Source organism: Neovison vison, chromosome 3, assembly GCF_020171115.1.
Source record: "Neovison vison isolate M4711 chromosome 3, ASM_NN_V1, whole genome shotgun sequence".
NCBI lineage: Eukaryota > Metazoa > Chordata > Mammalia > Carnivora > Mustelidae > Neogale > Neogale vison.
In genome coordinates this window covers 218,146,968-218,171,777 of record NC_058093.1, presented here as the reverse complement: position 1 = coordinate 218,171,777, position 24,810 = coordinate 218,146,968, and the positions used below count along the sequence as shown (strand labels likewise).

The window sequence follows — 24,810 nt, the reverse complement described above, 5'->3', positions numbered from 1 at the left end:
GATTAAGATTAATTCTAAATAGATTCTAAAATGTTAAGTATGTATATTATCTAGTGTCACTTCTAAAAAAACTATATAAAATTAAAATGGAATACTTTAAAAATATTGAATAGTCCAAAAAAAAAGCAGGAAAAAGTAAAACAGAGGATAAGCAGAAAACAAAATGGCAGACCTAAATCCAAATATTGATAATTTTGGTCTAAATGCACCAATTAAAAGACAGATTAGATATGTTAAAAAAGCCCCAACCATATGGTATCTACAAGAAAACCATTTAAAAATATATATATATATATTTATTTATTTATTTGAAAGAGAGAGAGTATGAGAGAGGGAGCAATCACAAGCAGGGGGGAGGAGCAGAGGGAGAAGTCGGTTCCCTACTGAGCAGGGAGCCCCATGTAGGGCTCAATCCCAGATCCCCAGATCATGACCTGAGCTGAAGGCAGGTGCTCAACAAGCGGAGCCACCCAAGCACTCCTCTTTTTTTAAATTTTTATTTTTTAATTAATTAATTAGTTTATTTGAGAGAGAGAGAGAGACAGATGAGAGAGCACAAAAGTAGGGGGAGTGGCAGAGGGAGAGGGAAAAACAGGCTCTCTGCTGAGCAAAAAGCCTGATGTGGGGCTTGATCCCAGGATCCCGGGATCATGACCCAGACCAAAGGCAGATGCTTAACTGACTGAGCCACCCAAGTGCTCCAAGAAACCCATTTTCAATCTAACAATACAGTAGATTCAAAGAAAAAGGATGTAAAAAGATGTATCATGCAAATACTACTTAAAAGAAAGCTGGAGTGGTTATAGTCATATCAGGCAAAGTAGACTTCAAAAAATTAAGAAGGGTAAAGGGACATTGCATGTTGAAAAAAAGGTCAATTTACCATAAAGACATAACAATCCTCAATATGTATGTACCTAACAACAAAACTTCAAAATACACGAGACAAAAGATTAAGAGAATTGAAAGGAGGTATAGGTAAATATTTAAGTATTTCCAACACTCTTCTCTCAGTAATCAATAGAACAAGTAAACAGAAAAACAAAGTATAAAAGAATTGAAACCACCATCAGTCATCATCAATCAATAAACTGATATTTATTGACCACCCTATCCAAAATGATGTTTTTTTCCTCAAGTACACATGAAATGTTCACCAAGATAGACCACATCCTACATGGTAAAGTTAACATTAACAAATTTAAAGAAATAAAATCATACAACTTATGTCCTCTGATCATGATGTAATTAAATAGAAACCAGTAACAGAGAACTGGTGGTAAAATTTACAATACTTAGAAATTAAACTATATACTTCTAAGTAATACATGGGTAAAGGAGAACATTTCAAGAGAAATTAGAAAACATTCTGAAATGAACAAAAATGAAAATGCAGTATATAAAAATTTGTGGGAGGCAGGTCTGAAATCAATAATCTAAGTTTCTACCTTATGAAATTAGAAAAGAGAACAAGATACATTTGAAACAAGCATAACTGAAAATAATAAAGAACAGAAATCAATGAAGTAGGAAAGGGAAGAACAATAGAGAAAATAAAAAACATGGTAGGTAGTTGTTTAAAAAGATTTTAAAAATTGGTAAACCTGTAGACGGACTAACAAAGAAATAAAGAGAGAAGACAAATTATCATCATTAAGAATGAAAAGATGATATTTCTGTGGACCCTGCAGATAATGAAGATAATAAGGAATACTATAAATAACTCGATGTGCATATATTTGACAACCTGGATGAAATGGTGCTATTCCTGAAAAATCACAAAGTACCAAAACTCATCCAAGATGAAATAGATAACTTAGTCATTTTAACTATTAAAAGAATTGAATTCATTGTTAAATCCTTATGAAAAAGAAGTGTCCAGGTCCCAGGGCTTCACTGGTGAATTCTACCAAACATTTAAAGGAGAAATAACATCAATTCACACATCTTTTTCAGTAAATAGAAGGGGAGAAAATACTTTCTTACTCTTCCCTAACTGCCTTAATAAAGGGCTTCCTTAACTACAAAAAGCCTATAGTTAACATCACAATTAATCGTAAAAGATGGAACACTTTCTAAGATCAGGAATAAAGTAAGAATGTCCACTTTCATCATTCATATTCATCATCATACTGGAAGTCATAGCCAGTGTAATAAAATAATAAATCAAAGACATTCCGATTGGAAAGGAATAAAACTAATTCTATTTGCACACGACAAGATTGTCTATATGTAGATTGCCAAGGATTCTACAAAAATGCTCTTAGCAGGGTCACAGGATACAAAGTCAATACACAAAAATCAATTATATTTCTATACAGTACCAACAACGAAAGATTGGAAACCAACATCAAAAATTTTTTTCACAGTGCTCTCCCTCAACTGAAATACTTAGGAATAAATACAGTATAATACATTAAGATTTATATGCTGAAAACCACAAAACACTGATGAAAGACATCAAAGACCTAACTCAATGGGGAGATATACTATATTCATGGATTGGAAGATTCAACAGAGTAAAGGTGGCAGTTCTCCCCCAAACTGGCCAAGAGATTTAAAACACTTTGAATTGAAATCCCAGTAGGAGTTTATATTTGTTGTTGTTGTTACAGACAAGTTGGTTCTAAAATTTATGTGAAAGACAAAGAAAGTAGAATAACCCAAACAATCTTTTTAAAAAGAAAATTGGAGGACTCACTATCTGACTTTAAAATTTACTATAATGCTAAGGTAATCAAGATAGTGTGGGATTGGTGAAGAGAAAGATACATATATCACACAGAATCAAGAGTCCAAAACAGTCCTACAGAAAGAAGCAAGGCAGCTCAATAAAGGACTCAACAAATGTAGTTGAAACCATTAGACATCTATATGAAAAAATATGAGTCTCAAACTAATATTCACACCTTATACCAAAGGATCATAAAAATAAGTGAAAAATTTAGACCCTCAAATCTTAACATTGGAGAGAATCTTTGTGCTCTGGGGTTAGAAAGAGTTCTTAGATATGAAGTAGAGTCCATAGATATTGTTGGGTTGGCGGTTCCGGGAATGCAGGAGGAACTACAGAAATAACCACGGGGGCCGCCATCTTCTAACCCCCTCCCCCCCTTTCCTTAACCCTTGACCCTCCTGCCAAAAGGGTCACTCTCCATAGGTAACCAATACCTATGCAGGAAATAGGAGTATCAGGAGCCCTTACCCCATACCCTCTGATCACCAAATACCTTACCATATGCCTCCCCTTTTCCGAGTTGCAGAACCTCGCAGGAGAGTGCCCACCTCCTCCCGGTATGACTTTCCTGGCTCCCCTTCTCCAGAGCCCTGAAACTTCCCTGGAGAGTGCCTTTAATAAATCTTGCCTTGCACCTATCTCCTCTGGTGTGTTTACCTCACCTGTGAAACTTTACAGATATGAAGAACAGTCCATAAGAAGAAAAACTGGCAAGTTGCTCTTCATCAAAATTAAAAACTTTGGTCTGTAAAAAATACTTCTAAGAGAAATGAAAAGACAAGCTAGACTGGGAAAAAATATTTACAAATCTGTATCTGACAAAGGACTTGTATCCAGAATGTATAAAGTGCTCTTAACACTCAAGAGTAAGAAAACAGGGACGCCTGGGTGGCTCAGTTGGTTAAGCGGCTGCCTTCGGCTCAGGGCATGATCCCAGCGTCCTGGGATCGAGTCCCACATCGGGCTCCTTGTTCGGCGGGGAGCCTGCTTCTCCCTCTGCCTCTGCCTGCCACTTTGTCTGCCTGTGCTCGCTCTCTCTCCCTCTCTCTCTGACAAATAAATAAATAAAATCTAAAAAAAAAAAAAAAAGAGTAAGAAAACAGCCTAATTTTAAAATGGACAAAAGAGTTGAACAGACACTTCACCAAAGAGGGTATGTGGAAGGCAATGAACCACACAAAAAGATGCTCAGCATCATTAACCATTAGGAAAATGCAATTTAAAACCACAATGAGCTGATACCACATACCTATCAGAATGGCTAAAATAAAAAATATTGGCAGTACCAAATACCACTGAGGAAGTGGATCTTTCATAGTAGGATGCAAAACATACAGGCACTCTGGAAGTCTGGTAGTTTTTCATAAAGTTAAACAGAACCTTTACCATATAACCAACAGATCAATCCCACTTTTTAGGCATATACCCTAGATAAATGAAAACTTATGTTTTCATTTGTACTTACGTACAGATTTTGTAGCAGTTTTATTTAAAATTTTCCCAAACTGGGAACTACCCAAATATCCTTCAATGGGTGAATATTAAAATGAACTGTGGTTATCCATACAATGGAACACTGCTTAGCTATAAAAAGTAAAAAGTATGATTCTCAAAGACATAGTGAAAGCAGCCAGTTACATCCAGAAGTTACATCTTCTATGATGCTATGTATGTGACGTTCTGGAAAAGGCAAATTTATAGGAACAGAGATCAGGTTGGTATGTGCCAGAGGCCTGGGGCAGGGCAGATGTTTGAATACAAAGGGGTGGCATAGGAGAATTTTGTGGGTGATGGAACTGCCCTGTGTCCTGATTGCAGAGGTAGTTACACAAATGTGTTAAAACAGAACTGTACATACAAAAAAGTTAATTTTATGGTATGTTAATTCAAAATTTTTAAAAATGAAGATAAAATATGTCCCAACCAATTTCTCTTTAAAAAGACTATGAAAGAAATTTTCCATCTGGGTTTCTTCCAGAAAGGCTGTTTTGCACCAGCCCTGTTGTTTGTGGGTCTGTTTATTCACCTGTAAAACAAGAAGTCTAAAGCAGGGATTTTCCTTCTCCCCTGCACCCTAAAATTACACCCCTGGGCATGCCCTTTATGGAAGTGGGGTTGGGATAGGTTTGGAGGGAGAAGGCATTTGGCTTCCACTGGGCTCTGGACTCCCAGAGCTGTTGTGCTTTTGTCTGTCTCATATATTGTTGGTCTGAAAACCTCTGGATTAGATTAGTTGGTCTTGAGTCAGGCCTCAGGCCCCTGGGGGGTTTGAAAAATCCTGGATTTCTGGCCTTATAGGTGGGGCCCGTTCATTTGTTCCCATGGACTCCAGTGGTTAGGCAGCACTGACATTAATGGTCAGCAATCTAAACAAGGCCTTTCGGGGGAAGCTGGAAGTGTGCTCCTCACTTTAGGACCCCCGGTCACTCGTGGATTAAACACAACATAAACTCTGAAAAGGCTAAGAAGTCCAGGCCTCTTCTAAGGTAGGGTCTGAAAAGCCTTTAAACCACATTTTTTCCCCCACAGGATGACCTTTTGGAAGAGCACTTTGTAAACAAGTGAAGGACTGTGCACAGATGTGGGGAAATGCCATCGTGAGGATGACCACGCAGATCCAGGCCAGCAGGGCCAAAGCATCATTTGTGACGAAAGTTGCTACCTACCCTACCCTGTGCCAGGCCCCGTGTTAAGGGATCTTTGAACCTCCGTGGCAATGCTGTGATTTCCAGAAAAGGCTGTCATTGCTTGGACAGATGAGAAAGCTGAGGCACCAAGAAGTGTGAATCCCATGGGGAGGAGGTTACAAGGCCAGGTTCTGGTCTGCCGCTCTAGCCTTGCAAATCAGTACCTGGGAGAGGAACGCCTGAAACCTGACATCAGGCCTGCTCTCCACATGTGCCCCCCAGAAGGAAGCTAATGCCACCTTCCATCAAGGGCTGGCAGGGGACTGCCAAGGGTACTTTGAGACCTTGCCATATACAGCAGCACTCAAAATCAAAAATATTTTTTAAAAAATTCTTACACTGTGGAATGCTTTCTTTGCAAACTATGTCATGTGTAAATCCCATCCAGAAAACCAGAGTTGGGGCCCTGTGGGTCGAAGGTGGAAGCAGGGTTGGCCTGGGCCCCCAAGACTCCCAGAGCACCACCCAAAGGCCACTTACCTAGTGGGTTGGCCCACTTACTGTGACGCCACAATGCTTAAGGCTCTGGCTTTGGGTTTAAAAGAATTTAATGGAACTGTGGCTGACTCATTCCTGGGTTAGTCGGTATGGGCGAGGGCAGCAGGATTCCAGGCTTGCCAAATGCTTTAGGCGCTAGTCTATCTGGCCTGGGCACTTGCCTCACTCTTCCCCTCTGGCCAGCAGCCATGACCTGTCACTCACAAGGGTAGGAAACTTCTCTGCACCCTGTATGGTTAGTGGAGTTAATCTTTGAAGATAGGGATAATAAGATTAAAAGCTATAGCACCTTTCCTTTTTTTCCTGGCCCTTATGAAAGGCCTCATCTGTTTTTTTTCTGTATCAGCAGAAATGAAATGTTTACGTTCAGGTCTGGGTGGTGGGTCCACAGCAGATCTGCACCCCAGACCTGAGTGTGGGGGGCTGGCAGGATGGCTCACAGAGGAATCATCAAACAGACCTCCTTCTCGTAGATGTCAGGGATCACTCCCATTGGGGAGCTGACCATGTGCACAGTGTTCTTGCCGAACAGCTGGAACTCGTAGTGGACAAGCTGCTCCCAGAAGCCGTGGTTGGGCCGGATGATGGGTCGGCATGACCTGGTCCATGCGTGGGCGTCCCGCAGGGACATGGCGTGGTACTTCATGAGGTAGGCGAGGCAGAGTGAGGCAGAGCGGCTCACGCCGGCGGCACAATGCAGCAGTGTGCGGCCCTGCTTCACCTCCACGCTGTGGATGTGGTCAGCAATGGGATCAAAGAAGTCACAAAGACGCGAGGTGGGGGTGTCGGCCACAGGCACCTGTACGTACTGGATGTCCTCGTATAAGGTATTTACCACTTCGACCGAAACGTTGATGACCGTGGTGATCTGGCTGCTGGCGAGCAGGAGCTTGTTGTTGGCAGCTGCCCCGTTGCTGATGTACAGGCTGCTGGTGATCTGGGAGAGGCCGCTGACCGAGGGCTGCCGGAACTGAACCGGAAAGGGACACGGGGGTGCTGTCATCGGGCCAGGGGGTCAGCGGCCAGAGAGGCACAAAGGCTACATCTTTCTGTTGGGTTGTGCCATGGAAAACTGCAAGGAGGAAGAGAATGGTTGGAGAGCAGGAGCCCAGCTGGGCCGGAAAACCAAAGCCTTTGCTTTTGCTGCTCTCTTAGCCTAGAACCCTCTTTCCCTACAAGTCTACCAGATTCTGATCTGGGATATGGATGGTTGGGTCTATAACAGGATCCCCAAGGCGGTCCCCTGACCATCACAGCAGAGCTACTCTGAGAACTGATCTCCAAGTCTGGAAGTCAAGGCTGCCCTTGAGGGGCTCCCCATCTCCAGCTGGGCAGGCTGACTTGTGTCAATCAAACTCAAAGGCCCTGGCCTCTCTGTCTAGGTTCACACAGCCCTCCTCTCCCTTTAAGGGGGAGCCCCTTGCACAGTCTTGTTTCTATTCTGACGTTATGCTCAAATCATAAGACTCTGAAGCAGTGACATGAGGAGTCACTGGTAGTATAAGAGAGAGGAGGGTCTCAGCTTCCCGGCTCCAAGAGCCCTCTGAGGAAAGTGAGGAAACCCTCACTTTCCCTGTGAAAGTGACCTCAAATTACAGAGTCCTATATCATTAACCAAGCTCCTGCACCTTGCCTCTAAGGAGAGTGCCTAGGGAGGAAGGCAACTGACAGCTTCCTGGAGGCCAGCATGAGGGGCACTATAGCAGCTCCCAGAGCAGCAAAGGGGCCTCAGGTAGACAAGCTGTACCAGCATGATGCTGTGTGCTGCAGGGCTGTGGCAATGCACCCAGGGAGGGGGACACCCCTGCTTTCTCCTAAGAAATCCCAGGCCCTTCATTCTCCCCGTCTTAAGCAAAGCTGCAAAAATAGCACAGTTTCCCCTACTCCACTGAAACAGGAGTATTCGGACTTAGAGCACAATTCTCAAGGCCAAATGGCAGTCTTCATCAGGCAGAGACAAACAAGGAGCAGAACTCTGTTCCTCTGCTTAATATATTTCAGTGGCTATCCATGGTCAGGATGAGATGGAGCCCCTTAGTTTTATTGTCAAGGCCATTTGTGGTCTGGCTCCTGCCCATCATTAGCCTCTTTTCCTCCATCCTCAAGGGCCTTGGCTATGCTGAGCCATTTGCAGTGCCATATGGATACCTGGTCCTCCCTGGCCCAGGGCCTTTGCTTTTGCTGCTCTCTTAGCCCAGAACCCTCTTTCCCTACAAGTCTACCAGATTCTGATCTGTTTCATTCAGCAGAGGACTTGGGATCTTAGCTAAGGGTCACTTTCTGAGGGAAACCTTTTGGATCCATACCCCTCCCCGAGGTTTAATAAGTCCTTGCTCTAGGCTTTCTAAGTCCTATGTGCTCTGCTTCCTACCACTTCCTAAAGACGTAGTTTTGTCTTGATTCAGGATTCACTGGGAATTTGGGATTCTACTAGGATTTTCTGTAACTAGGATTTTCTGTAACTGTCTTTACTCTTACTGTAACACCAATGCTAAGTTTGGTGCTTGATAAATATGTGTTGAATGAGGAATGACTTCAATAGCCACGACTCTGCCATCTCAGAGATCTTCTGGGGAGAATGAGTTTCCTGGCCTTGTTTGTCTAGAATTTGGGGTAAGAGCTTGGTGGAGGTGAGGATGGTTCCTTAGCTGCTGGAGAAGAAGGCCAAAAGCTACATAGGAAATCCTACCAGCCAATGCCCCGGAGTCAAATGCATCAGGCTCACCCCAGGAAGGCCAGATGGGGCTGTTTGCCTAAAGTCATGTGGGGGCAGAGAAAAGCTCCCCAAAACTCAGCTGAAAGCCTAAATACTAAGGGATGTCCCATCACCCAAAATAATGGATCCTTGTCACCCAAAAAACCCAGAGAAGAGTGGACCAAGGGTCCCCAAAAATAGTGCCCAGTGGGCAACAGGAATAGAGGAAACTGCTATTCAGCACAGTGACAAGTATGCAGAGACACTTCTCTTGAAGGTAAGGGTAGTGATGCGAGAAGAGACTTTTTCATGCTAGTCAAGTGGTATTTATCAGGCTCTGCATTAGGTGCTGGGGATACTGAAATGTACAAGACAGTCACAGCCCCTTCTTTCACAGAGCTCAAAGTCTAGTGGGAGAGACAGACATTAAATGGCAATTATAGGCACAACAGAGCTGGAAAATAGGATTAACAGTGCCTGTCTCATAAGGATCGTCTGAGGATGGAAAGAAGTAACCCGAGGTAAAGTGTGTGACACAGGACCTGACACAGAATAAGCCCTTAATTAACATCTAACTATTCTTGCTGGTGTTAGGGACATTGAAATGTAGGGCTTTATGGAGTGAAGAAAAAAGGGATTTATTTCAGGCTCCGGGCCAGGGAGTTGGAAGGATTGCCTCAAGAAATGAAACAAAGATCTGAAGAACATTTAGTGTGAGGGGGAGGGTGGTGGCGGTTAGTTTCACCATTTTATAGCTTACAAAGCCTTTGGCTTCCTTCATCTGGTTCGATCTTCAAGCCGACATAATAGGTGTCTATGGTTAATATCTCCACTTTACACACGGGAAAGTGAGGTAGTGAGGAGACAAGGAGCTGTCTAGGGTCACAAAGCAAGGTCCGAAAGCTGGTCTTTCTGGTCTCACTACGTGTGGGAAAAGTTGGCAAAGACCGCGGGGCGTTCATTAATCCCAGGTTATAAGCGTGGAACGAAGTCCACGGCTTGACAAGAGCAAAGAGCCACTCCCATGGGTGAGCCTGCCGGGTTTCCTGGGGGAGTTGACGCAGGAATGGGCTCCCTCGCCTGCTGGATGTCAAGACCACCCCCACAGTCTTACCTCTCTCCCGTGAGCGGGAGGGCAGGTTCGTTCAGAAATCAATCGCGCCCGAAGCCTCGGGTGAGGGTCTCGGGGAGAGAGAAGATCGGTCACCATCTGGGAGCCACAATCCCCCGCTGCCCCGCGCTCTGGTTTCCATAGCAATGGTCCCTCCTCGCGGGGAGGAATCCGCTGTGCCGGGTCTTCTGGAAACCCCGGTCTCGTCTCGGTTCCCTGGAGCTGCCCCGCCCGGTCTTACCCCATTACCCGCCCCGCGATCACGCGGGGGCCACATGAGTCCTGGCGGAGAGGTAGAGTCAGCTCAGCGCGCGGCAGCCGGCTCCACCTCTGCCAGCCCGTCTCCACGGCAACGCGCCGGGCTGCACCACGGCGGCTGCCGAGGGACAATCCTGCTGCGTCCTCAGCCTCCTAGACTCCGCGCATACGTCCCGCCCCAAGGTCCTACCTTCCGTCACGCGTCTCTCGGGCAACGCGTTTTGCTCTGCGCGCCGCGTGGGCCCAGGGATTCACTCCGCGTCCGCGCGCTCGCCCTCCGAGCTTGGCTCAGGCTCTGGCTCGCTTGGCCGAGTCGTTCTCTAGCATGGTAGACTCGGCTGCCAAGCAGTCCAGGCCCTCGGTCACATGGAACCTGAGCTCGCCATCTGTTTCATTGGCCTCCCAGGCGACCACCAGTTCCGGCACCACCCCGACCCTGGCCTCCCAGCACGTTAGATTCATCAGCCAACCCGAAATCCACGTAGCGACCCAGCCGCAGATCTGCTTCCTGCGGCCGCGGACCGCGCAGCAGCCGGTGCTCTTCAGGTTCGGCCCGAGTGCCCAGGGCTTTACCAGACCCCCGTTCCTCCAGCGGCCCTTGGGACCTCGGCCTTGGTTCCCCCGGAGCCCTGAGCACTTCAGAGCCGGGTACTCTCTTAAACCCCAAGCGAGCCAGGCTCCTTCCTAGTGCAGCTCCTCGCACCCTCTGGAGCCTGGGAACCCAAACGCCCTCAGCTCCGACTCCCGGGAGAAGCTGGAATTCCCATCTCGTACCTGCGTATCTTCGGAATCTCCCCGGACCTTCAGTCTCCCAGGATAGACGTCGCATAGCCCGGGGGTCTCCAGTGCCCTTTGGGCCAGCCTTGAACTTCCTTAGATCCTAGCGAGGCCCAGGTCCCCCAGCTTCTGTGTTACCCAGTAGTCCTGGGACAGAGCCCCTCAGCTCAGCCCGAGTCCTCATAGACCGCAACTTACCCTCCCTCCCTTCCATTCCACAACGCTGGCAGCATCCTCTAGGTTCCCATAGAGGCCTTGCGTTGAAAAACAATTTGGTTCAAAATGACCGTTTATTACTTGAAAGGTGGTATTTACAGTCACTGTCCTCCCCTCCCTTTTAAACTTTTCCAGAAGTATTGGTAAATTTGGTGCATCGCTGAGTAGATGAAGAGGATTTTATGTGTCTTTAAGTATTTTACGTTTCTTTCTTTTTTTAAAAACAGGATATGGGAGACGTTTTTATGTGAGCATCTCCTTTTTTGTGTGTCAGCCTTTTTTTTTCATGCCTTTGTTGTCAGAAAAATGTAAATGGGAGATCGAGGATATTTGTTTATACTAGTCTATTAATGTAAAAATATTCATGAAACCATAGTTTCATTGGCTGAAAATGAATTAGAAAACGATTTTTTTAAATCCTTCAAAATGTTTTAAATTTTAAAAATTGTCTATTTTGTCCTGTCAAAGTATTATACACTTATTATAGGAAAATCAGACAGGACAAACAAGCAAAATGAATGGCCACAGACAAACACTGTTAACATTTTGGTGTATATTCTTCCAGGTCCATTCATATATATGTACTACAACATGGTGATACATCTCTTGGGGGAAAAATCTGTCACAAGAAATTTCACTGTTGTGTTACCTACTCCCCTTCAACCTCCCCCTTCTGCCCCCAACACATGGATATATGTTCTATTCATGACTGCACAGTATTTTATTTATATGACCTAATTATAATTATTCCATTGCTTCCCTATTGTACATTTAATTTACAAATTTTAGGAAGAGAATATGAACGATTATTTCAAAATGGGCAAAACATTTAAAGGTACATATGTGCAGAACCACTTCATGGTGTAACTAAATTATCAAAAAGCAAAAGCCTGGCATTATCCATTCTTTTTTTTTTTTTAAATTAAAGATTTTTATTTATTTATTTATTTGACAGACAGAGATCACAAGTAGGCAGAGAGGCAGGCAGAGAGAGAGGAGGAAGCAGGCTCCCCGCTGAGCAGAGAGCCCGATGCGGGGCTCCATCCCAGGACCCCCAGGACCATGACCCGAGCCGAAGGCAGAGGCCTCAACCCACTTAGCCACCCAGGCACCCCTGGCATTATCCATTCTTGACCAATTCTTCATTTTGGCCAAATTTTTACCTCTGGTTTCACCTAGGGCACCTGGCTCCAGTCCATACCTCCCCCAACCCCTCCCATCCCATCTTAGGAAGACTCCTCAAACCTCTTTCCACCACAAACTTGGCCTCACTTTTCTAAACTTCTTCCAAAAACCCTCATCCCTTAGAATTCCTTCTTCCCTTAGGATTCCCCTATTAACCAACCTAACCTCCAGCCCCCTTTTGCCCTGCTTCCTCTGATCCCTCCCCCTGCCAAGTGCCAAGCACATGCTCCCCACTTAACCCCAATCAAATTCGTCCCTCTGCACCCTACCATACAGCTTTTGCTCTTCTTTGAGACCCCCACCTCCCATTTCATCATATTTTTTCTTCTTAAACTGGCTGCTTCTGAGGACAGTTCTTTTTTGTGGACTGCTGTGGGCCTTTCAGGATGACTTTTCCTCTCAGCATCCAGAAAATACCCATTTAGTGCACATTTTCTGCAAGAAGCAGCCTAGGCCTACTCCCTGCTCCTCTGACAATTATGACAACTGTGCTTCTCCTAAGAATCCCGGGGAAGCCTCAGTCACTCCCCTCGGACGCCATCAAATCAGTCCCTGTCCTAGCCTGGGCCCCAGCCATCTCACCCTGTGCCACTTTTCCCTCCCACTTCCAGCCTAATGAATTCTAGTGAAGCAGCGGTGAAAAAGTTTTTACCCAAGAGTAACTTATCTCGGGTGATTATTCGTGACAACCTCAGTGCACAACGAATCTATGAGATGGAGGTAAGGTCATCAAAGGTTTTGCATTAGAAGGTGTTAGTGGCTTGACCCATGTTCACTTTACTCTCCCCAGTAGCCTGGGCAGGGGTGGTGGGGAATCACAGATTTTAGAGTCATTAAATGCATCCTTAGAGGCTGCTTAGGATAGGCACCGTGTTGGGCACTAGGAAGAAGCTGGGGAACACGATGGACTGTGAGAATGTACTCATTTCTTTAAGTGGAGCAGGAAGCCCAGATTTGAGTTGCTGCCCCCTTCTTGATTCTGTTGACCTCTCTCCATGTTCAGGGCCAAATCTAGATGGGACTGTGAGATTCTGACATTAAAAAGAGTAGAAGAGGCTCAAGAGATGGTGCTAAATCCTCTTAAACGCCAAAGAGACCAAAAGAACAGGGGTCTGGGTGTTCCTTCCTCTGCTAAACTTCAGTGGCATGATGTTGTGGAAAGAGAATGGACTTGGCAATGGATGAGAGAGCTTTGTGTGACCTCAGGGGATGACATTTCCTCCAGGACTCCCTTTTCTCGTTTGTAAAACAGGATCTATTAGGATCCTCTCAGTTGTAGGTGACTCAAACTGAACACGAACTAGTGCAAGCAGAATAGAGAACAATGTGTTTACATCATCAGGATGGGTAGGGCAAGGTCACCAATATTTGGGATGAGAGGAGCCAGGGACTCCAGTACCATCGGAGGTATCTTCCACTTCCCCTTTGCAACTTTTTTCTGTGTCTTTGTGCATGTTGGCATCATCATCAGGCTGGCTGTCCCCAGTGAGCATGGCCACAGGAAACCCTGGCCTGTAGCCTAGAAAGGAAATGGAGTGCTTCCACTCTTGGCTCACACTGGACAGATCCTGGAGAAACTCCAGTTGGCCCAGGGTGTCTCACTGGCCCATCCTTGCCCCAGTCAGTGTGGCCAGGTGGTGTGGGCTCTTCTGATTGGCCCAGGAGGGATTGGCCAGTTTCTATCACCAGCAGGGGAGGGGATGTTCTATCCCTGGCAAGTGGGCTGAGGATCTGTGAGATGCTATAACTGGAGACTCTCCTGAGGTGCTTTATATGAACCAGAGGGCTGTGCCCCCCTCCAGGCATCCAGAAGTTATCCTTTTTTTTTTTTTTAAGATTTATTTATTTATTTGACAGAGAGATTACAAGTAGGCAGAGAGGCAGGCAGAGAGAGAGGGGAAAGCAGGCTCCCCACTGAGCAGAGAGCCCGACGAGGGGCTCGATCCCAGGACCCTAAGATCATGACCCAAGCTGAAGGCAGAGACTTAACCCGCTGAGCCACCCAGCCGCCCCCAGAGTTCTCCTTTTAACGCTGTATTGAGCCCTTATGTGTTTTAGGTATTTAACATCCATATGTACTATGTATTATGTATTATTTTATTTTTTAAAGATTTTATTTATTTATTTGACAGACAGAGATCATAAGTAGGCAGAGAGGCAGGCAGAGAGAGAGAGAGGAGGAAGCAGGCACCCTGAGATCAGCACCCGAGCCGAAGGCAGAGGCTTAACCCACTGAGCCACCCAGGTGCCCAATGTATTATGTATTATTAATAGTTCAGGAAATTGAGGTTCTGAGAGACGGAGTAACTTCACTAAGGTCACACAATGCATCACTGTAGATTTGCAAACCTGGGTCTGACTGACATCTTCCCTGAAGGGTAAAGACTGTCTTCAGTCTTGTAGACCTGGTGATTTGCTAAGGGCCCAGCCTGTAGGAGCTCAGTGGCTGGGACGCCTGAGTGGCAGCATGGTGGTGTTTCTGTCTTGCTCCCGAAAGTGCTCACATGAGAAGAAGAGGCAGCTGTAGCTAGCCACTGGTTTCTCAGGACCTTGACAAGAACCCCTAAAACCCTGTGTCTTGGGAATCATCCGAGCACACTCTGAGAACACACCCACCCTCCTTCTTCACTCCTTGTTCCCAAGATCCACTTAGGTTCTTGGCTCAGGCTTTGTTCCCTTTCTCAGATAATCATGGCAACCCTGACTGACCTTCATGGAGCTCTCCTTTGTTTACATGGTGCTGGATTCTGAGACTCTGTCTGGGCTTAGAATCCCCAGGAGAGTTTGCGAAAATGTCAGTTCCTAGGATCACCTCTCACCTGGTTCTGTTTTCACATGCGCATCCTTCGAGACCCAATCCCAATTTATAAGTCAACCCTCCACGAGGCTTTTTTCCATATCTCCCTTCTTGGAGCTCTGTACTTCCTGTAGGGATGTGTCACTCTCTGCCTCACTTAGAAGTGTTTGGGCACGTGCCCGACCTTCCTGACTACGTTGTAGTTGCTTTGAAGACCCGCAGCTGATTTTTTTAGTGTCCATTTCACAGCTCGCTGTTTGGAATAAGCAAATGAGTGAGCAAGATGAAGGATGTGCCTTCCTAGCGCTTACAGTCTTGGATACAGGACAGAAATGATATGCTAGACAAAAGAATGAGGTCCATGTGATGTAGGGAATGTCAGAGACAATGTGTGGGAAGCACTAAGTGAGTCATAGGGACATGGTGATAGGCTCTAAGGATCCTTCCCCACCCCCACAGCTCTTTCTGACCAGTTTTCCAATAGAGATGTTGAGGTCCAACTCAGGGTCCTGGGCTGCAGACTGTCAGAGGTACCGTAAGGATTATGCAGTTCCATGTCCACATTTTACAAAATAGGGAAACGGAGGCTCACTAGGAGTCAATCTATTTAGGGAATATTGAGTCCACCCAGGCCATTTTCCACCACCTCGGCAGCACAGGTGTCTCGCTTTCTGTGAAGTAGCCTCTTCATCCTCACATCAGCTCTGTTTTGTTTTTTGTTTTTGTTTTTGTTTTTGTTTTTTAGATAAGAGCCTCAGACAAGACCAAGAGAAAGATGAGCCATTTGTATGACCACCTGAAGAAAAAGTTCATGACAGACCAGCTCAGGAAGCTGGGGCGCTGGAGACGGGAATCCATGATCATCCAGCAATACCTGGATAGCATCCGCCTGTACAAGGTCCACTTCAAACTCCAGCGTAACAAGAAAAGCCAGCCACCCTAGTCAAGGCAGAATGATCTGCCCCCCATGTTCATGACGATGAGAGGCTGTGGGCGGTGACGGCAGAAATCACCCACCTACACCATTGTAGAACTACAATAAAATGAGACCAGCGGACCGTGGAGCGCAAATGCTCTCAGCAAGTGTAATACTCCTTGCCCTGCCCCACCACTCCATCCGTTCTGGTGAAGGCGATGCGGATGGTCCTGTAGCTGCCTGATTGGGAGGAGGCCCAATCGAGCCTCTGCTTCCAATGTTAAGGCCAAGATCGAGCTTTGGTACCCATGTGTCTGAAGTGAAATGTCAGGCCAACTGTCCTGGGACAGGGTGTGGTACCTCAGATGGGAAGGATTCAGTAGTGCGACTGGCTAGTGGCGAGGGGTCAAGGTGAGGCATTGGACAGACCTAGGTTCAGTGCTCTATCTGCCACCCATCAGCTGTGTGACTTTGTAACCTCTCTGAGCCTCTGGTTCCTTATCTAAAAGAATGGGGTGGTAGTGAGGGAACCTGCCTCCTGGAGCCAGTGTGAGGATGTGGAGTGCTTAGGCCAGGGCCCTTCATTGCAGATGGCTCTGATCCTGATGGCTCCCGATGGCTTCCAGCCTTGCCAGTCCCCACTTCCTGGCCTCCCTGCTGTCCCGACTACACCCTGACAGTCCCCACGTTGTCCCTTTACATGCACAGGCCCCTCATCCAACATACCCCTCCAGCCCCCCAGGGCTCTCAGGAAACTCTTCATTCTTCAAAGTTTATCTCAATGCTATTTTCTGCACAACTTTTTGGATCTCCTTCTGCTTCCTGCCTGCCCTTCCCCCAGCCTCCCCTGCCTTTGTCACATGGGTTTCCTCTCCCCTCTGAACTTGGATTTCCCAGGGTGGCTTCATTCTGCCTTGTGTGGTAGAACAAGAACATTTGGGCATTTGTCCAGGCCCCTAATTAGATGGTACAGTCTTTGAGAGCAGGAACCAAAGATCCTCCAAGATCTAGTCCAGGCCTCTCCCTGAACACTTCCCCCACGAGGCCTCAGTAGAAAAGGCCACTCCTTGCTGTGCCCACACCTCTGTCTGCACCGGGTTTGTGGTTCGCCATTTCTTGTTTGCTCACTGTCTCCCTGACAATGTGAAGGTCTTAATGGTGAGGATGCCGACTTACTCATCTGTAACCACAATGCCTAGTAAATGGAGTTGACACTGATTGTTTTCTGAATAAATGACTGTTCCCCTTTGTATTATAGCTTTAGCACAGGGCACAGAGCAAGAGCCTAGTATATATGTTTTTTAAGTGAATAAAGTCCCCTCATTTTACAGATGAGGGAACTGAGGCCCAGAGAGGTGACTTGATTGGCCTAGGGTCCTGCCACAAGTCAGTGGCAGAGAACTAGAAGCAAGTTTCCTGACTGCCATGGAGCGATCATTTTGCATCACAGCACCTGCTAGGTAAGGATCTCTGTCCTCTGGGTGGCTTTTGGAAGGCTTCCCCAGGAAGTCCTCACTCTACCTGCTCCGCATCCTGCCCCTCTCCAGGTTTGCTGCCCAGCAGCAGGCTTTCCCCTAAACGGAATAGCAAGAGCCTGATCTGGTTCATGATGTTTTTCTTTCCCTCCTCTATGGTCTCCGTTTGAGAACTGGAGTGTGCTACTTTTCAGTGGGGGTGAAAACAGTCTTTTTCTAAGCTCTTGTCTCTTTTCTCGGCTAATCACAGCTGATTCGAATAATTGATTTTAAAGATTTACAGTTTATCATACAAGCAATGTGACCACATCTGTCAAAAACCTCTTCTGGTAGATCAACCACTGCTGACACTTTGGTGTCATTCCTATCTTGGTGTGTTTGTTTCCTTTCGATAGGTATTTTTCCTTGGCCATCAGCCAGTGTGCCAGGAAAGGGGAAAGGCTGTGGGGATCTTAGAGTCTTCAGAGGGCCCACAGAGCAGTCCCAGCTCCTCTTTCTCTAAACTGTCCCTGGGAGATCTGCCTGCCTCCAGGAGCTCACTTAATGCAGCTTCCCTGAGCCTGACTCCAGTCTAGCCTCCAGCCGCATATATCTTCCCGGATGGCTGGCCTTGGCGGCAGGTCTTGGCGTCCTCATACTGTGGCCCAAAGGACTGGGGGATCCCCTGGGAGTGAGATGTTAACCTAATGGGAAGTCACTTTTATAAGTCACCAACTCACCTCTGATTGTGCAGACTCTGTCTTCCCATTTTTGCATTAAAAACTGTGGGACGTTGCATTTAAGCAGTGGACAAGCAGCAATGGAATTCTGGATAGGCCGCCTAATTTGTTGGGGAGGAATAAGAAGACTAAAGGGAAGAAAAAACAGCAAGGGAAGAATGGAGGGGTGAGGGATGGGAAGATATTATTCGAGAAATAGAATCTTGAAGCTAAGGAGAGGTTTAGAGAGTCTTTAGTTTGGTAGCTGCTGTGACACATGTGCACATGTGCAAAACTCTCGGTTCAGATGAAGTCTCACCCGGAAGCCCATTCCAGTAGTCAAGACTATCACCGTATTAACATTTATTCAGCACTCCTGTGCCAGGCACAAGGCTCAGCTCTTTTCAAACATGATTCTTTGAACCGTCCCAACAACAAAGTAGGTAATTTTATTAGCCCCGTCTAATAGGTAAGAAATTGAGACCCAGAGAGTAAGAATCCCACCTAAGGTTGGGCAGCTAGTAAATGGCAAAGGCCACCATATGCTTGTCTCGTTCTGGAGACCGTCTCCTAACCACCATGTGTTAAGTTCCCCATCTTTATTACTCTCATTGGGAGTGGAGGGCCTGGAACCTAGAGCCTTCTGGAGCGTGATTTCAAGGGTAGTGTTGCAAAGGCCTCTGCTGTAATGTCAGCTGGACAAAACCCCAAGTCTCCCTTCTACCAAGTGGCTTAGAAGACTTTGTCAGTGATCCTGGGATGGAGATAGGCTGTTTAGGGAGAGTTAGGCTGGGTTAGGGAGATCTAGATGAGTGGGATGGAGTAAGGCACAGGAATCTCTCCTACTGCCCCTTAGCTGTGAAAAGATGTTCTCAGTTTCACCCTTGGGCAAGCTCATGGAATATCCTTTGTGTCTGAAGAACATTCCAAGGGCAGGGACAGATGAATGATACTCTTTAAAAAAATTGTTTTTAAATTCAATTAACATATAGTGTATTATTTGTTTCAGTGGTAGAGGTCAGTGATTCATCAGTCTTATATAAGACCCAGTGTTCATTATTATTATTATTATTTTAAATATTTTATTTATTTATTTGAGAGGCAGAGACCACAAGTAAGCGGGGAGGCAGGCAGAGAGAGAGGAGGAAGCAGGCTCCCTGCCGAGCAGAGAGCCCGATGCGGGGCTCGATCCCAGGACCCTGGGATCATGACCTGAGCTGAAGGCAGAGGCTTTAACCCACTGAGCCACCCATGCGCCCCCCCAGTGCTCTTTATATCAAGAGCCCTCCTTAATGTCTATCACCCAATTATCCCATCCTCCCACCCACCTGCTCTCCGGCAACCCTCAGTTTGTTTCCTATGATTAAGAGTCTCTTTGGATTGTCTCCCTCTCTAACCTCGTCTGACATTATTTTTTCCTCTCTTCCCCCATGATCCTCTGTTTTGCTTCTTAAATTCCACATATGAGTGAGATCATCTGATAATTGTCGTTCTCTGATTGACTTGCTTCACTTGTCATTATACCCTCTAGTTCCATCTACGTCTTTGCGAATGGCAAGGTTTTGTTTATTTCGATGGTTGAGTTGTTTCCATTGTGTGTATATACTGTATCTTCTTTACCCATTAGATGAATGCTACTCTCTTTTAAACAGATCAAGTCTGTTTGAGCACACCTTCAATTCTTGCTGAAAATACATTTCCTCCCCTCCTGCCCTATCACCACTATCCCCTATATACCTCCCCTGTCACTACTTTAGAGTACTTGGAAAAACTTCCCAGTTTAGAAGACTTGCCAGGGACCCAGTGGACCGTGTTTTCCTTCCCTCTCCAGAATTTCTCCATGCCCTGGAACAAAAGGAGGGAAGTTCTATTTACTGAGCACCTGTTAGATGCAAGGCACTTCATATCTTACCTCATTCAGTCCTCACGACACTTGTCAGGTAGTGTGCCCATCCTACAGGTGAGACAACCAAGGCACAGAGAGGCTAAGGAATTTGCTCAGAGTCAGTAGGTTTGAGCCAGGCTGCGAGACGCATAGGGGACTCTCTTTCCATATCATCCGGTCACTCTGGTGATCCACAGCCCCACTGTGAGCACCAAACTCAATTCCAGCCATTTTTGGCGGCAGAAACAGCTCTGTGAGGGAGTCCTGTGTTGTGGACCTATTTATGGCCCTGGTCCCTGACTCTCCTCCACAGAGGTCAGTGACATGGCAGGAGTCCTGGATGAGGAATCATTCCCCTCATGGCAGGTCAGGGGCAGTGGTTTCGAAACCCCAGCAGGTGAGTGTGGAGGGGCGCCTGGGTGGCTCAGTCGGTTGAACATCTGCCTTTATCTTCGGTCATGAACCCAAGGTCCTGGAATCAAGCCCCACATCAGGCTCCTTGCTCAGCAGGGAGTCTGCTTCTTGCTCTCCTTCTGCCTACTGCTCTGCCTGTTTGTGCTTTCTGCCTCCCTCCCTCTATCGAATACATGAATAAAATCTTTAAAAAAACAAAACAAAAAACCCCAGCAGGTGAGTGTGGAGCAGGCTGCCAAGGGGCTAGGCAGCTAGTACTCCAGCCATAGCTTGTCAGGGAGCGGGGGAGGCAGCTAGCTTCTCCAGCTGCAGTGAGGAGGAAACACAGAGTTCTTACATATCCATCCCATTAGTCTACCCATCCATCCATCCATCCATCTGTCCATCCACTCAACTCTCCATGTGGCCCTTCAGCACACAGTCCGAATACAAAGGAGGAGGAACTAGTTTTCTTGTTGCCATGATCCTCAGTTTTCCTGATCAGTGTGGGGACATGGGGTGACCTGCTCACTTGGACTGCCTGTACCTGGATTCACTCTGACCTTGGGCAAGTCACTTCTCCACTCGGAGAGTTTGTGGGGCTGAAAAAACCTGAGAGCTGCCTGCCTTGTTGTGCAGGTCACCTGGGCAGGTAAGGAACTCATGATGGATTTGGGACTGGATCGTAGGACGATGCCACACTCATTTGTAAAATGGGAGTGGGAATCCTGTCTCTCCTTGCCTCCTGGGATTGTAGGGAGGAGCCCACGGGGTTAAAAACGGTGGGAAAGCTCTCTGAGGCTGGAATGTCCCAGAGGAGCAACCGGAGGCCCTGGCTGCTGGGCCAGGACAGATCCCACAGTGACCACAAGGGGTCAGCAGACACTTGTGCATTCAGCTATCATCTGCAGGAAGGCACAGGCTTGTGCGCTGGGGTCAGGGAGGGTGGCCAAGTCATTTCATTCCTGGGGACCCATAACACAAAGAGGTGGGGACGTAGCCCAGTCCGGCTCCTTGTGGAATCCAGAAGTGTTACTCTGGGTGTTACAGTACAGAGCCTGGTCCAGCTGCTGACTTTGGAACTCTGCCGGGCTCTGAGAGCTGAGGGGGCAGAACCAGGAGCTGGCCTGGGACTCCCTACACCCCCAAGTAAACTTCCTTTGGGCTTTAGCTTTCCCACCTGCAACCTGGTGGCTGATATGGGGACTTACTTCCAGTTCTCAGATCCTGAGATGTGGCAAAGGGCTTGGCACGCAATAGTGCTCCCTAAACACCAGCATTTGAATGGATGGGAGAGACATCTGCTCTGAGCAAAGCCAGCCTTATACAAAATGATAATTTAGGGTGAGTTTTGCTTTACTCATGTATTTATCACTTCGCAGAATGATTCCTGATGAGATCATTTCAGCCAGTGTGCTCCTCTTGGGAGCACTTCCAAGGTTCCACCGCTGGAGTGACCCCCGGGGAGAAGCTCTGTGTGACGGTCTTTCTCAGTTCTTCCTGTGGCTCACCAGCATTCACCTTCTGCTTCGTTCAGCATGTGTTTTTTGAGCTCCTTGTTTGGCCCTCTCGAAAATGCTAGAACGAAACGGACTCAAATTTCCCGCCCTCATGGAGCTTACATTTGAACATCTCTAGGGGGGAAAAATGAATCAAATGAAAACCCTGATTGTTGGTGCCTGGTGCCTCCTTTGGGCTCTACAGAGAGAATTATATGGGCTGTATCTGCCCTGTTCAACCCTTCGGCCACTGGAAATGCTGCCCACAAGCCTGGAAGGCTGCCCATGTCTTCATTCCTCACTCCGGAGAAAGGTCTCGTTCATCTGATGGATGTGTGCTCTGTAGCTGGATGATTCTGAGTCAGAATCTTAGCTCTGTCTCTCAGGAGAAAGTTATTTTACCCTCCCCCTGACCTTGGAGCTTTACTTTCTCATCTGAAAATGGGAATAATTGTGGTACCTACCTTCGTAGTGAGCTCACTGAGCTCACACTCAGTGAGCGAACGCTCACATCAGCAACCTGGCACGAGGCCTGGCCCCTTGCTGGGTAAATGTGAAGGGGGTTGGGGTGTAATTGTAATTGTTGTGATGTACTTGAAGTTCACGTGTAAACCTCGAGAGGCAGCCAGGTGTAGGAGAGTGAGCCCCCTTCCTTTTGCTTTGAGACTTTGGGTGGCATACATCCTGTCTCTGGGCTTTGGTGGACTTCTCTCTTCCCTTGGATTTCAGTTAATCCTTCATGAGGGAGAGGTTGGACTGCGATATACACATAACCCATTAGTCAGTGAGTGCCTTGTGGGAACGTGGTCACGGAGCAGTGGTCAGTCACTGGGGCCCCAACCAGGCCTCCCTCTGGTAGTTCTACTGGGCGAGTACACAGGCTCTGCAGGATAAAATGGTCACAGGGAAAGATGGTTCCTTGGCTTTGTTTAAAAAGCAAATTAGAGGGCCAGGAGCATCTGAGCCTGTGCAACCAAGCTTTCCAAACTTATTTCCTGTCCTTCTTCCCAAGAGCCAAACCTCATGAATTCTCTCTCTTCTCCAAAGAGGCCTCTTGATTTTCTAGTTGGAACCTCTGCTCCTACTGTTTACCCTGCGAGGGATACAGCCCTCCCTCCTCTCCACTTGAACTTCAGCTCAGACCCTTTAAGGGCCTGGTTTCTGCTCCACCCTCATGAAGCCCGCCCTGGTGTGAACTTTCTCTTCCTGGATGCGCCCGGCCTGTCTGTCATACCTGGTGTTACCGTCCCTCACTATATTCCCTTCATTCTCTAATGGGACTGGGAGCTCCCACTGGCAGGGCCTGGACAAAGGGAAGCTTGGCTGCCCCTTTCTTTGTGAAATTTGCATTATGTACCACTGACCATATTCTTTGGAACTCCCGGGTCATTTCCCAGATGTTTTCTGCTTTCTTTTTCCTTCTACTGCCTCAGAGATTCATGTGCTCTGTCACTGAAGAGTCATTGACTATCCAGAAAGATTTTTTTTTTTCAAGATCCCACCTATTTATTTGACAGAGAGAGATCACAAGTAGACAGAGAGGCAGGCAGAGAGAGAGGAGGAAGCAGGCTCCCCACTAAGCAGAGAGCCCGACTCGGGGCTCGATCCCAAGACCCTGAGAACATGACCTGAGCCCAAGGCAGATGCCCAATGACTGAACCACCCAGGCACCTCCAGAAAGACTTTCAAACACAGCCTATGATTTCTATCACTCTAAGCAGAGGGCAAATCAGAGGTTGCTAACCAATAGTCCTCTTGGGGCTGACAGTGTGGGTGTTGAATTTGGTCTATGTTTTCCACTCTTGAGGTTAAGCACTTTAGGTGCAGTATTCAAGCTCTGATTAGCAACAGCTCCTACCATGATTTTTGACCTAAAGCAAAGTGCACTTACTCCCTGGCCCCTGAAGACAATGAGTTTGTGATCACCCCAGAGTGTGAGAACACGGGTTCCTTTAAAATATTTAACTAGTTTCTACAACTTTAAACTTGCTCTTTATAGAAAAATGAAATATACAGTCAATATAACGAAATGGGAACTGCCCTCTTGCTCCTCTCTGGGACCACCAAGTTAACGGTTTTCTCTGCATCTTTCCGGAAATGTTCTAAGATCACAGGTCCTTAAGATGACGTTCGTGATCTTCATAAACTGTACGTAAAATGTTAGACGTAAATGCTGATTTGTATATTTTCTAGGTTCCATCATCATCTTATGGAGGTCCACGATCCCCCCATCCCATCCCCCCACATTAAGACAACTGACTTTGAGACTTCTAGTTCAGGATGTGTGACTAGCACCCATGTTGACCTCTCCTCTTTCTTGAGACACCACTGAAATAGAAGTATAGAAAATTCAAAAAAGTACTAAACACTCAACAGCAAAGAGAACTAGGAAGAAGACCTCACTCCACAAATATTCCTTGAATTTCTATTATATGCTGAGTCTGCTTGTAGGCCCTGACAGTAGAACAATGAAAGAAAAAATTCCTGCCATCCTGGAGCTTACATCCTAATAAGAGGAGACAAATAAACCAAATAAATCATTTAGAAGGTGACAAATTCTGTAGGAGAAAGAGAAAATAGCCATGGGGGCTTGGGAAGGCCATGTTGGGGGGTGTTTCCATTTCAAAGAAAGGTGGATCATTGGTGAATGAGAGATTTCAACAAGTGCTTGGAATATGGAAGAAGAGGAGAGCTCTGGATGAATGAAACAGGTGAAGGTAGCAGCCAAGAACATTCTCTTAGCCAACTAAGGAGGAGATGGGAGTCAGCTGGCTTGAAAGAACTGAAGGAGGCTTTGGACTCAAAGTCAACAGGTTATAGAAGAAGGGAGGAAGGAGGAAAGAGAATGAAAAATAGGAGATTTTATTCCTTAAGCTAGTTACTAAGAGTCACCTCTATGGTGTCACCTCTAATGTTATTTGTAGGCCTTAAACATATTTTTATGATATTCTTTTGTATCTACTTAGCATAAAATAACTCACAC

The 24,810-nt window shown here is 46.6% G+C and overlaps 2 protein-coding genes across 2 annotated transcripts; one reads left to right on the top strand and one right to left on the bottom strand.

Annotated features, from left to right (window-relative positions):
• Window positions 1–6,260: 6,260 nt before the first annotated feature.
• On the bottom strand, window positions 6,261–10,078 carry DUSP18 (dual specificity phosphatase 18). The gene is made up of 2 exons (XM_044243907.1): window positions 9,732–10,078; window positions 6,261–6,994 (listed from the first exon to the last, which is right to left on the bottom strand). Exon 2 carries the CDS (start codon window positions 6,923–6,925, stop codon window positions 6,359–6,361), a length of 567 nt encoding a protein of 188 aa, XP_044099842.1. The 5' UTR covers window positions 6,926–6,994; window positions 9,732–10,078; the 3' UTR covers window positions 6,261–6,358.
• Window positions 10,079–10,171: 93 nt separating this feature from the next.
• Window positions 10,172–16,055, top strand: C3H5orf52 (chromosome 3 C5orf52 homolog). The gene is made up of 3 exons (XM_044241079.1): window positions 10,172–10,532; window positions 12,776–12,884; window positions 15,707–16,055. Exons 1-3 carry the CDS (start codon window positions 10,312–10,314, stop codon window positions 15,902–15,904), a joined length of 528 nt encoding a protein of 175 aa, XP_044097014.1. The 5' UTR covers window positions 10,172–10,311; the 3' UTR covers window positions 15,905–16,055.
• The last annotated feature ends 8,755 nt before the right edge of the window (window positions 16,056–24,810 follow it).

Excerpts from the sequence above, each read along its gene's own strand:
- DUSP18 (XM_044243907.1), bottom strand. The coding sequence starts at position 6,925 with ATGACAGCACCCCCGTGTCCCTTTCCGGTTCAGTTCCGGCAGCCCTCG.
- C3H5orf52 (XM_044241079.1), top strand. The coding sequence starts at position 10,312 with ATGGTAGACTCGGCTGCCAAGCAGTCCAGGCCCTCGGTCACATGGAAC. Across the intron at positions 10,533-12,775 it reads CAGCAGCCGGTGCTCTTCAG|CCTAATGAATTCTAGTGAAG; the intron begins GTTCGGCCCGAG and ends TCCCACTTCCAG. Across the intron at positions 12,885-15,706 it reads AACGAATCTATGAGATGGAG|ATAAGAGCCTCAGACAAGAC; the intron begins GTAAGGTCATCA and ends TTTGTTTTTTAG.